Genomic DNA, 13386 nt, shown 5'->3' on the forward strand with positions numbered 1-13386 from the left:
TGTCCAGGAGTAGCCTGCGGCATGTTGGTTAAACAGAGGAAAAACGCACTCTTCTTTATTTAGTGCAAGAGCTATTCTTGCTGAAGGGCCTCAAAAGAGCCATGTCTTCTTTAGAGTGCAGGGTCGCATGCATCCCCGGAGCGAGGCGCCCTTGCAGCCAGTTGCTGCGCTGATAGCAGGCTCTGGTGTTTGCGGTCTCCATGCTGGGCTCGCCGGGTTGCTAGGCCGTGTCAGATGACGCCTGCTCACATGACGCCCGTTACAGAGAAGTGCGTGGCCAGCATTGGAGCACCCTTGCAGCCGGGGGCAGGGCAGGGCACCACGTACAGGATAAACCTACCACAGCACAGCCGTCCGGGCAGGTCTTGTGACCGAGGAATTGCCTGCTGTATAATCCCACCCGGGGAGACACTGCTATCAGAGGGAGAGACAGCATGTGCTGTGACTGTCAGCTGCCCTGGCTGAAATGGCAGCAGTGCCCGGAGAGTGCACTCTGGTTGGACTTTCTTAGCGTTCTAGTGCGCCCTTTTGGAAATCTGTTTTTGCAGATGTTTTTTCTCTGATGCAAACATATCCATACGAAGGTAAATGTGCTGCATGCCTCTTTCTTTTCAAGCATGGTGTTTCAGCTGTCAGTAGCTCTGCAGAAACTCCCCGGAAGAGCGTGGTAAACTCCCACGGCGCGGGAGAGACGGGCGGCTCGCGCGATGTGTGGAGTGACCACTCAGACCCACGCAGGTGGTCAGCTGGAGGGCCCGGGGTACGGTGATATCCCCTGCGCTATGAAAGATATGCATGCACGTGCCGAGAATCACAGGATTACCTCGAGAGATTCTGGGACAGGGCTGCAAGCTGCTGATCACGGCAACTCTACCGAGAAGCTGCAGAGGTACGATAGACAGCATAATGAGCTATTATTTAGTTGGAATCTTTCTTAGACTGTTATTGCCTTATTCTAGTGGTTTGGGGGTTTACGAGTGCTTTCACATTAGACATGTACATTGTAGTATGAACAAACGATGTTTAGTTTTAGAATTTCAATCTGGTTTAGTTTTTATTCTTAAAAGGCACAGCCGTCTGTATTGTAACTATTGTTTTACTGTTTTTTTGGTCACGTCACTCAGACAAAGGTCCACAAGTCTTAAGTGAGTGGGTCTGATAAGGCATGCCCATCTTAAAGAAAGAACCCTATTTTGTCCTAGCCATATTTAGCATGTTGAATATATTTTCATTAGCTGTATATTCGACTGATCATTAAAGTTACAACCAGAGTTAATATAAGTATGGATTATGCTCCGGTACTGAAACTGTTTTCTACCCCTTAGCTATGCTCACTTCACACAGGTGAACCTGTACTAAACCTGTGTGCGAGGAAGTACACAGCAACGACGTGGCAGTGTACAGGGCAGCTGCACATTGAGGCACTCGGGGGCCTGATTACAAGGGGTTGTTCCTGAACCAAGACCGTTTTAAATCTGTTTTAACGTAGAGGACACGTTTTAACTTCTATTTTAAGCCTGTAGTAAACTTTTGTATATTGGGCACCTATGTGTAAGACACTATGAGCAACAAGGTTTGTTTGAATGGTTAAATTACCCCTGGTTGTTGAGAAAACCTTTATGAAAGTGGTATTCAGTAGGTATATTTGGATGGTTGCATGCCTAGTAAGTAATAGGCTCTATTTACTGCAAAGACCTGCATTTCCAGAATTAAGATTAATGATTAAGGAAGTATTTTTGGAGAACTTAATGGACAGGTGTAAGGAAATGCCTCCTTGGCATGGTTGCCCCCTGACTTTTTGCCTTTGCTGATGCTATGTTTACCATTGAAAGTGTGCTGAGGCCTGCTAACCAGGCCCCAGCACCAGTGTTCTTTCCCTAACCTGTACTTTTGTATCCACAATTGGCAGACCCTGGCATCCAGATAAGTCCCTTGTAACTGGTACTTCTAGTACCAAGGGCCCTGATGCCAAGGAAGGTCTCTAAGGGCTGCAGCATGTCTTATGCCACCCTGGAGACCTCTCACTCAGCACAGACACCCTGCTTACCAGCTTGTGTGTGCTAGTGAGGACAAAACGAGTAAGTCGACATGGCACTCCCCTCAGGGTGCCATGCCAGCCTCTCACTGCCTATGCAGTATAGGTAAGACACCCCTCTAGCAGGCCTTACAGCCCTAAGGCAGGGTGCACTATACCATAGGTGAGGGTACCAGTGCATGAGCATGGTACCCCTACAGTGTCTAAACAAAACCTTAGACATTGTAAGTGCAGGGTAGCCATAAGAGTATATGGTCTGGGAGTCTGTCAAACACGAACTCCACAGCACCATAATGGCTACACTGAAAACTGGGAAGTTTGGTATCAAACTTCTCAGCACAATAAATGCACACTGATGCCAGTGTACATTTTATTGTAAACTACACCACAGAGGGCACCTTAGAGGTGCCCCCTGAAACTTAACCGACTATCTGTGTAGGCTGACTAGTTTTAGCAGCCTGCCACAAACCGAGACATGTTGCTGGCCCCATGGGGAGAGTGCCTTTGTCACTCTGAGGCCAGTAACAAAGCCTGCACTGGGTGGAGATGCTAACACCTCTCCCAGGCAGGAATTGTCACACCTGGCGGTGAGCCTCAAAGGCTCACCTCCTTTGTGCCAACCCAGCAGGACACTCCAGCTAGTGGAGTTGCCCGCCCCCTCCGGCCAGGCCCCACTTTTGGCGGCAAGGCCGGAGAAAATAATGAGAATAACAAGGAGGAGTCACTGGCCAGTCAGGACAGCCCCTAAGGTGTCCTGAGCTGAGGTGACTCTAACTTTTAGAAATCCTCCATCTTGCAGATGGAGGATTCCCCCAATAGGGTTAGGATTGTGACCCCCTCCCCTTGGGAGGAGGCACAAAGAGGGTGTACCCACCCTCAGGGCTAGTAGCCATTGGCTACTAACCCCCCAGACCTAAACACGCCCTTAAATTTAGTATTTAAGGGCTACCCTGAACCCTAGAAAATTAGATTCCTGCAACTACAAGAAGAAGGACTGCCTAGCTGAAAAACCCCTGCAGAGGAAGACCAGAAGACGACAACTGCCTTGGCTCCAGAAACTCACCGGCCTGTCTCCTGCCTTCCAAAGATCCTGCTCCAGCGACGCCTTCCGAAGGGACCAGCGACCTCGACATCCTCTGAGGACTGCCCCTGCTTCGAAAAGACAAGAAACTCCCGAGGACAGCGGACCTGCTCCAAGAAAAGCTGCAACTTTGTTTCCAGCAACTTTAAAGAACTCTGCAAGCTCCCCGCAAGAAGCGTGAGACTTGCAACACTGCACCCGGCGACCCCGACTCGGCTGGTGGAGATCCGACGCCTCAGGAGGGACCCCAGGACTACTCTAAGACTGTGAGTACAAAAACCTGTCCCCCCTGAGCCCCCACAGCGCCGCCTGCAGAGGGAATCCCGAGGTTTCCCCTGACCGCGACTCCTTGAATCCAAAGTCCCGACACCTGGGAGAGACCCTGCACCCGCAGCCCCCAGGACCGGAAGGACCGGACTTTCACTGGAGGAGTGACCCCCAGGAGTCCCTCTCCCTTGCCCAAGAGGAGGTTTCCCCGAGGAATCCCCCCCTTGCCTGCCTGCAGCGCTGAAGAGATCCCGAGATCTCTCATAGACTAACATTGCGAACCCGACGCTTGTTTCTACACTGCACCCGGCCGCCCCCGCGCCGCTGAGGGTGAAATTTCTGTGTGGACTTGTGTCCCCCCCGGTGCCCTACAAAACCCCCCTGGTCTGCCCTCCGAAGACGCGGGTACTTACCTGCAAGCAGACCGGAACCGGGGCACCCCCTTCTCTCCATTCTAGCCTATGTGTTTTGGGCACCACTTTGGACTCTGCACCTGACCGGCCCTGAGCTGCTGGTGTGGTGACTTTGGGGTTGCTCTGAACCCCCAACGGTGGGCTACCTTGGACCAAGAACTGAGCCCTGTAAGTGTCTTACTTACCTGGTTAATCTAACAAATACTTACCTCCCCTAGGAACTGTGAAAATTGCACTAAGTGTCCACTTTTAAAACAGCTATTTGTCAATAACTTGAAAAGTATACATGCAATTTTGATGATTTGAAGTTCCTAAAGTACTTACCTGCAATACCTTTCAAATGAGATATTACATGTAGAATTTGAACCTGTGGTTCTTAAAATAAACTAAGAAAAGATATTTTTCTATATAAAAACCTATTGGCTGGATTTGTCTCTGAGTGTGTGTACCTCATTTATTGTCTTGTGTATGTACAACAAATGCTTAACACTACTCCTTGGATAAGCCTACTGCTCGACCACACTACCACAAAATAGAGCATTAGTATTATCTATTTTTACCACTATTTTACCTCTAAGGGGAACCCTTGGACTCTGTGCATGCTATTCCTTACTTTGAAATAGCACATACAGAGCCAACTTCCTACATTGGTGGATCAGCGGTGGGGTACAAGACTTTGCATTTGCTGGACTACTCAGCCAATACCTGATCACACGACAAATTCCAAAATTGTCATTAGAAATTGATTTTTGCAATTTGAAAAGTTTTCTAAATTCTTAAAAGTCCTGCTAGGGCCTTGTGTGTTAAGTCCCTGTTTAGCATTGTCTTTTAGAGTTTAAAAGTTTGTAAAAGTTTGAATTAGATTCTAGAACCAGTCTTAGTTTCTTAAAAAGTATTCCAACTTTTAGAAGCATAATGTCTAGCACAGATGTGAATGTGGTGGAACTCGACACCACACCTTACCTCCATCTACAGATGAGAGAGCTAAGGTCACTCTGTAAACTAAAGAAAATAGCAATGGGCCCCAAACCTACCAAAGTACAGCTCCAGGAGCTGTTGGCAGAGTTTGAAAAGGCCAACCCCTCTGAGGATGGCAACTCAGAGGATGAAGATAGTGACTTGGAGGGAAATTCCCCCCCTCCAGTCCTACTTAGGGAGAGCAGGGCTTCTCAAGCCCTGACTCCACAAATAATAGTCAGAGATGCTGGCTCCCTCACAGGAGGGACCAACAACTCTGAAATCACTGAGGATAACTCCAGTGAAGAGGACATCCAGTTAGCCAGGATGGCCAAAAGATTGGCTTTGGAAAGACAGATCCTAGCCATAGAGAGGGAAAGACAAGAGATGGGCCTAGGACCCATCAATGGTGGCAGCAACATAAATAGGGTCAGAGATTCTCCTGACATGTTGAAAATCCCCAAAGGGATTGTAACTAAATATGAAGATGGTGATGACATCACCAAATGGTTCACAGCTTTTGAGAGGGCTTGTGTAACCAGAAAAGTGAACAGATCTCACTGGGGTGCTCTCCTTTGGGAAATGTTCACAGGAAAGTGTAGGGATAGACTCCTCACACTCTCTGGACAAGATGCAGAATCTTATGACCTCATGAAGGGTACCCTGATTGAGGGCTTTGGATTCTCCACTGAGGAGTACAGGATTAGGTTCAGGGGGGCTCAAAAATCCTCGAGCCAGACCTGGGTTGACTTTGTTGACTACTCAGTGAAAACACTAGATGGTTGGATTCAAGGCAGTGGTGTAAGTAATTATGATGGGCTGTACAATTTATTTGTGAAAGAACACCTGTTAAGTAATTGTTTCAATGATAAACTGCATCAGCATCTGGTAGACCTAGGACCAATTTCTCCCCAAGAATTGGGAAAGAAGGCGGACCATTGGGTCAAGACAAGGGTGTCCAAGACTTCCACAGGGGGTGACCAAAAGAAAGGGGTCACAAAGACTCCCCAGCAGAAGGGTGATGAGACAACCAAAACTAAAAATAGTAAAGAGTCTTCTACAGGCCCCCAAAAACCTGCACAGGAGGGTGGGCCCAGAGCCTCTTCACAAAACAATGGGTACAAGGGTAAAAACTTTGATCCCAAAAAGGCCTGGTGTCATAGCTGTAAACAGCATGGACACCAAACTGGAGACAAGGCCTGTCCCAAGAAAGGTTCCACTCCAAACTCCCATCCAGGTAACACTGGTATGGCTAGTCTCCAAGTGGGATCAACAGTGTGCCCAGAGCAAATCAGGGTCCACACTGAAGCTACTCTAGTTTCTGAGGGTGGGGTGGATTTAGCCACACTAGCTGTCTGGCCGCCTAACATGCAAAAATACAGACAGCAACTCTTAATTAATGGGACTAGAATAGAGGGCCTGAGGGATACAGGTGCCAGTGTCACCATGGTGACAGAGAAACTGGTTTCCCCTGGCCAATACCTGACTGGAAAAACCTACACAGTCACCAACGCTGACAATCAGAGAAAAGTACATCCCATGGCAATGGTTACTTTAGAATGGGGAGGGGTCAATGGCCTGAAACAGGTGGTGGTCTCCTCAAATATCCCAGTGGACTGTCTGCTTGGAAATGACCTGGAGTCCTCAGCATGGGCTGAGGTAGAGCTGAAAACCCATGCAGCAATGCTGGGTATCCCTGAACTGGTGTGTGTGAAAACAAGAGCACAATGCAAGGCACAGGGTGAAAAAGTAGAGCTGGAGTCTGGAAAAATGGCCCAGCCTACCAAGAGAACAGGAAAGTCAGTTGGGAAACCAACTGCAACACAGCAAAAGAAAGGGAACCTCTCTTCTCAGGAAGAAGTTCTGCCCTCTGAGGGAACTGAGCCTTTGGAACTTGAACCTTATCAGGTTGAGCTCTTAGGCCCAGGGGGACCCTCAAGGGAAGAGCTGTGTAAGGGACAAGAAACCTGTCCCTCTCTTGAAGGCCTTAGGCAGCAAGCTGCTGAAGAGTCCAAAGGCAAGAAAAATGGAACACATAGGGTCTATTGGGAAGATGGGCTCCTGTACACTGAGGCCAGAGACCCCAAACCTGGTGCCACTAGGAGAGTGGTAGTGCCTCAGCTGTTCAGAGAGTTCATCCTAACATTGGCCCATGACATTCCCCTTGCTGGACATTTGGGACAAACCAAGACGTGGGAGAGGTTAGTCAACCACTTCTACTGGCCCAATATGTCCAACATGGTTAAGGAGTTTTGCCTCTCCTGCCCCACCTGTCAAGCCAGTGGTAAGACAGGTGGGCACCCAAAGGCCCCCCTCATTCCACTTCCAGTGGTGGGGGTGCCCTTTGAAAGAGTGGGTGTGGACATAGTTGGTCCACTGGAACCTCCCACAGCCTCAGGAAATATGTATATCCTGGTAGTAGTGGATCATGCTACCAGGTATCCTGAAGCTATTCCCCTTAGGTCGACTACTGCCCCTGCAGTAGCCAAGGCCCTCATTGGTATCTTTACCAGAGTGGGTTTCCCTAAGGAGGTGGTGTCTGACAGAGGTACCAACTTCATGTCAGCATACCTAAAGCACATGTGGAATGAGTGTGGAGTGACTTATAAATTCACTACACCTTACCATCCACAAACTAATGGCTTAGTTGAGAGATTCAACAAGACATTAAAAGGCATGATCATGGGGCTCCCAGAAAAACTCAAAAGGAGATGGGATGTCCTCCTGCCATGTCTGCTTTTCGCTTACAGGGAGGTACCACAGAAGGGAGTAGGGTTCTCACCCTTTGAACTTCTGTTTGGTCATCCTGTAAGGGGACCACTTGCCCTTGTTAAAGAAGGCTGGGAGAGACCTCTCCATGAGCCTAAACAGGACATAGTGGACTATGTACTTGGCCTTCGCTCTAGAATGGCAGAGTACATGGAAAAGGCAACCAAAAACCTTGAGGCCAGCCAACAGCTCCAGAAGTTTTGGTATGACCAAAAGGCTGCACTGGTTGAGTTCCAACCAGGGCAGAAAGTCTGGGTTCTGGAGCCTGTGGCTCCCAGGGCACTCCAGGACAAATGGAGTGGCCCTTACCCAGTACTAGAGAGGAAGAGTCAGGTCACCTACTTGGTGGACCTGGGCACAAGCAGGAGCCCCAAAAGGGTGATCCATGTAAACCGCCTTAAGCTCTTCCACGACAGGGCTGATGTCAATCTGTTGATGGTAACAGATGAAGATCAGGAGGCAGAGAGTGAACCTCTCCCTGATCTTCTGTCATCAGACCCAAAAGATGGTACAGTAGATGGAGTGATCTACTCAGACACCCTCTCTGGCCAACAGCAAGCTGATTGTAGGAGAGTCCTACAACAGTTTCCTGAACTCTTCTCCTTAACCCCTGGTCAGACACACCTGTGTACCCATGATGTGGACACAGGAGACAGCATGCCTGTCAAGAACAAAATCTTTAGACAGTCTGACCATGTTAAGGAAAGCATCAAGGTGGAAGTCCACAAGATGCTGGAATTGGGAGTCATTGAGCGCTCTGACAGCCCCTGGGCTAGCCCAGTGGTCTTAGTCCCCAAACCTCACACCACAGATGGAAAGAAAGAGATGAGGTTTTGTGTGGACTACAGAGGGCTCAATTCTGTCACCAAGACAGATGCTCATCCAATTCCAAGAGCTGATGAGCTCATTGATAAATTAGGTGCTGCCAAATTTCTAAGTACCTTTGACTTGACAGCAGGGTACTGGCAAATAAAAATGGCACCTGGAGCAAAAGAAAAGACAGCATTCTCCACACCTGATGGGCATTATCAGTTTACTGTTATGCCCTTTGGTTTAAAGAATGCCCCTGCCACCTTCCAAAGGTTGGTGAATCAAGTCCTTGCTGGCTTGGAGTCCTTTAGCACAGCTTATCTTGATGATATTGCTGTCTTTAGCTCCACCTGGCAGGATCACCTGGTCCACCTGAGGAAGGTTTTAAAGGCTCTGCAATCTGCAGGCCTCTCTATCAAGGCATCCAAATGCCAGATAGGGCAGGGAACTGTGGTTTACTTGGGACACCTTGTAGGTGGAGGCCAAGTTCAGCCACTCCAACCCAAGATCCAGACTATTCTGGACTGGGTAGCTCCAAAAACCCAGACTCAAGTCAGGGCATTCCTTGGCTTGACTGGGTACTACAGGAGGTTTGTGAAGGGATATGGATCCATTGTGACAGCCCTCACTGAGCTCACCTCCAAGAAAATGCCCAAGAAAGTGAACTGGACTGTGGACTGCCAACAGGCCTTTGACACCCTGAAACAGGCAATGTGCTCAGCACCAGTTCTCAAAGCTCCAGATTATTCTAAGCAGTTCATTGTGCAGACTGATGCCTCTGAACATGGGATAGGGGCAGTTTTGTCCCAAACAAATGATGATGGCCTTGACCAGCCTGTTGCTTTCATTAGCAGGAGGTTACTCCCCAGGGAGCAGCGTTGGAGTGCCATTGAGAGGGAGGCCTTTGCTGTGGTTTGGTCCCTGAAGAAGCTGAGACCATACCTCTTTGGGACTCACTTCCTAGTTCAAACTGACCACAGACCTCTCAAATGGCTGATGCAAATGAAAGGTGAAAATCCTAAACTGTTGAGGTGGTCCATCTCCCTACAGGGAATGGACTTTATAGTGGAACACAGACCTGGGACTGCCCATGCCAATGCAGATGGCCTTTCCAGGTTCTTCCACTTAGAAAATGAAGACTCTCTTGGGAAAGGTTAGTCTCATCCTCTTTCGTTTGGGGGGGGGTTGTGTAAGGAAATGCCTCCTTGGCATGGTTGCCCCCTGACTTTTTGCCTTTGCTGATGCTATGTTTACCATTGAAAGTGTGCTGAGGCCTGCTAACCAGGCCCCAGCACCAGTGTTCTTTCCCTAACCTGTACTTTTGTATCCACAATTGGCAGACCCTGGCATCCAGATAAGTCCCTTGTAACTGGTACTTCTAGTACCAAGGGCCCTGATGCCAAGGAAGGTCTCTAAGGGCTGCAGCATGTCTTATGCCACCCTGGAGACCTCTCACTCAGCACAGACACCCTGCTTACCAGCTTGTGTGTGCTAGTGAGGACAAAACGAGTAAGTCGACATGGCACTCCCCTCAGGGTGCCATGCCAGCCTCTCACTGCCTATGCAGTATAGGTAAGACACCCCTCTAGCAGGCCTTACAGCCCTAAGGCAGGGTGCACTATACCATAGGTGAGGGTACCAGTGCATGAGCATGGTACCCCTACAGTGTCTAAACAAAACCTTAGACATTGTAAGTGCAGGGTAGCCATAAGAGTATATGGTCTGGGAGTCTGTCAAACACGAACTCCACAGCACCATAATGGCTACACTGAAAACTGGGAAGTTTGGTATCAAACTTCTCAGCACAATAAATGCACACTGATGCCAGTGTACATTTTATTGTAAACTACACCACAGAGGGCACCTTAGAGGTGCCCCCTGAAACTTAACCGACTATCTGTGTAGGCTGACTAGTTTTAGCAGCCTGCCACAAACCGAGACATGTTGCTGGCCCCATGGGGAGAGTGCCTTTGTCACTCTGAGGCCAGTAACAAAGCCTGCACTGGGTGGAGATGCTAACACCTCTCCCAGGCAGGAATTGTCACACCTGGCGGTGAGCCTCAAAGGCTCACCTCCTTTGTGCCAACCCAGCAGGACACTCCAGCTAGTGGAGTTGCCCGCCCCCTCCGGCCAGGCCCCACTTTTGGCGGCAAGGCCGGAGAAAATAATGAGAATAACAAGGAGGAGTCACTGGCCAGTCAGGACAGCCCCTAAGGTGTCCTGAGCTGAGGTGACTCTAACTTTTAGAAATCCTCCATCTTGCAGATGGAGGATTCCCCCAATAGGGTTAGGATTGTGACCCCCTCCCCTTGGGAGGAGGCACAAAGAGGGTGTACCCACCCTCAGGGCTAGTAGCCATTGGCTACTAACCCCCCAGACCTAAACACGCCCTTAAATTTAGTATTTAAGGGCTACCCTGAACCCTAGAAAATTAGATTCCTGCAACTACAAGAAGAAGGACTGCCTAGCTGAAAAACCCCTGCAGAGGAAGACCAGAAGACGACAACTGCCTTGGCTCCAGAAACTCACCGGCCTGTCTCCTGCCTTCCAAAGATCCTGCTCCAGCGACGCCTTCCGAAGGGACCAGCGACCTCGACATCCTCTGAGGACTGCCCCTGCTTCGAAAAGACAAGAAACTCCCGAGGACAGCGGACCTGCTCCAAGAAAAGCTGCAACTTTGTTTCCAGCAACTTTAAAGAACTCTGCAAGCTCCCCGCAAGAAGCGTGAGACTTGCAACACTGCACCCGGCGACCCCGACTCGGCTGGTGGAGATCCGACGCCTCAGGAGGGACCCCAGGACTACTCTAAGACTGTGAGTACAAAAACCTGTCCCCCCTGAGCCCCCACAGCGCCGCCTGCAGAGGGAATCCCGAGGTTTCCCCTGACCGCGACTCCTTGAATCCAAAGTCCCGACACCTGGGAGAGACCCTGCACCCGCAGCCCCCAGGACCGGAAGGACCGGACTTTCACTGGAGGAGTGACCCCCAGGAGTCCCTCTCCCTTGCCCAAGAGGAGGTTTCCCCGAGGAATCCCCCCCTTGCCTGCCTGCAGCGCTGAAGAGATCCCGAGATCTCTCATAGACTAACATTGCGAACCCGACGCTTGTTTCTACACTGCACCCGGCCGCCCCCGCGCCGCTGAGGGTGAAATTTCTGTGTGGACTTGTGTCCCCCCCGGTGCCCTACAAAACCCCCCTGGTCTGCCCTCCGAAGACGCGGGTACTTACCTGCAAGCAGACCGGAACCGGGGCACCCCCTTCTCTCCATTCTAGCCTATGTGTTTTGGGCACCACTTTGGACTCTGCACCTGACCGGCCCTGAGCTGCTGGTGTGGTGACTTTGGGGTTGCTCTGAACCCCCAACGGTGGGCTACCTTGGACCAAGAACTGAGCCCTGTAAGTGTCTTACTTACCTGGTTAATCTAACAAATACTTACCTCCCCTAGGAACTGTGAAAATTGCACTAAGTGTCCACTTTTAAAACAGCTATTTGTCAATAACTTGAAAAGTATACATGCAATTTTGATGATTTGAAGTTCCTAAAGTACTTACCTGCAATACCTTTCAAATGAGATATTACATGTAGAATTTGAACCTGTGGTTCTTAAAATAAACTAAGAAAAGATATTTTTCTATATAAAAACCTATTGGCTGGATTTGTCTCTGAGTGTGTGTACCTCATTTATTGTCTTGTGTATGTACAACAAATGCTTAACACTACTCCTTGGATAAGCCTACTGCTCGACCACACTACCACAAAATAGAGCATTAGTATTATCTATTTTTACCACTATTTTACCTCTAAGGGGAACCCTTGGACTCTGTGCATGCTATTCCTTACTTTGAAATAGCACATACAGAGCCAACTTCCTACAACAGGTTTTTGTGAAATCCAACTGAGAACAAATGCATGGACTCGCCATGTTTTGGCGTTCTGTTCCAGGCAGATGGCTCCTTTTAGGGCAGTGATCGGGGTAGCAATTGAAAGTTGGGCACATCAGTGTTGCCCGTCTCTCACCAAGTGACTTCTCTGTGTTTTTCTTTCAGCATTGTCTTCAAGTTGGGTATAGTTACTTCTTGGAGGTGATTTTGTAAGGTATAATACTTCTCTGGGTTTCTGGGGGCCTGAAATAATTACGACTGTACAGGCAGAAAGTTAGAGCTTAACAAAGCATCTTTCAAAATACGTGTTTTCTGGTCGGTTAATCATGTCAAAAGCCGCACCGCCCCAAGTTCTGGACAGATGCTCTTTCTGGATGTACAGCTTCAAAGAACATTGCCCAATTCAGTCTGGGGTTCCAGCAGCCCAGCCATGTGGCATCAATAGGCGGTAAATAATGAAGTTGAAGTAATTTAGAGTCGACGCAGTCATCACAGTGTAGCGACCACAGATAAGCTGAAATTTACGGTTAGCATTTAAGATCACAACTCATGCCATCAGCTTTGTACGTGTCGAACTACACATGTCGAGTTCTATATGTGAATAGGTCTGTGTTAAAACAGTTTTCTTGGAGCTGTGACCTTGACTGTACCCATCATATATATTGGAGCCTTACTGTTGTGGTGGTATAACTGTGTCTGTAGATTTGCTGTACCTTAACCACTTTGTTGTAAAAACAAACTCGTTGCACATTCAGCAAATTATAGCACGCCTTCCATCACATTAATACAGTTACAGCTGATTTGACTACAATTAATGCTTCACTGTCCCTGCATTTCTTAGCCTCCCTGAAAGGCACGTGTGAAAAATGCCTTGTGAAGGTTAGGGGTGAAAATGGAAAAGCAGTTTGCAGCACTTAGAAATGTTTTCAAGTTAGTCATGCCAGGTGGGATCATGAGAATTTTATATTTCGTGCATTTGACTGCGTTTCTTCAATACCCTGGCATTATACGATGCGATACAGCAGTCACACCAAAATGAATGCGTTCTTTCATTGTGCAAAATGAGAACCGAATGTGCTCTAGGTTCTTTTGGTAACTGGTCTTGTGAATGTACTGCTTGTGAAACTCGTTGAATTAAGAGCACACTACGGTGTAGCCCTTCACCCCAGTGCA

At 48.8% G+C, this 13386-nt stretch overlaps 1 protein-coding gene across 6 annotated transcripts in view; it reads left to right on the forward strand.

Annotated features, from left to right (window-relative positions):
* FNIP2 (folliculin interacting protein 2) overlaps positions 1 to 13386 on the forward strand; it is a 328137-nt gene that overhangs the window by 85187 nt on the left and 229564 nt on the right. The window contains exon 1 of one of the 6 annotated variants that reach the window (XM_069243408.1): positions 248 to 889. The exons of 4 other annotated variants lie outside the window; for them this stretch is intronic. In XM_069243408.1, the coding sequence (XP_069099509.1) occupies positions 708 to 889 (182 nt within the window). In that variant the 5' untranslated portion in view covers positions 248 to 707. Of the gene's footprint in view, positions 1 to 247; positions 890 to 13386 lie in introns of those variants that run through there. One more of the 6 variants, XM_069243389.1, reaches the window with a different exon arrangement.

The sequence above is a fragment of the Pleurodeles waltl genome, chromosome 1_2 (assembly GCF_031143425.1).
Source record: "Pleurodeles waltl isolate 20211129_DDA chromosome 1_2, aPleWal1.hap1.20221129, whole genome shotgun sequence".
Classification (NCBI taxonomy): Eukaryota; Metazoa; Chordata; class Amphibia; order Caudata; family Salamandridae; genus Pleurodeles; species Pleurodeles waltl.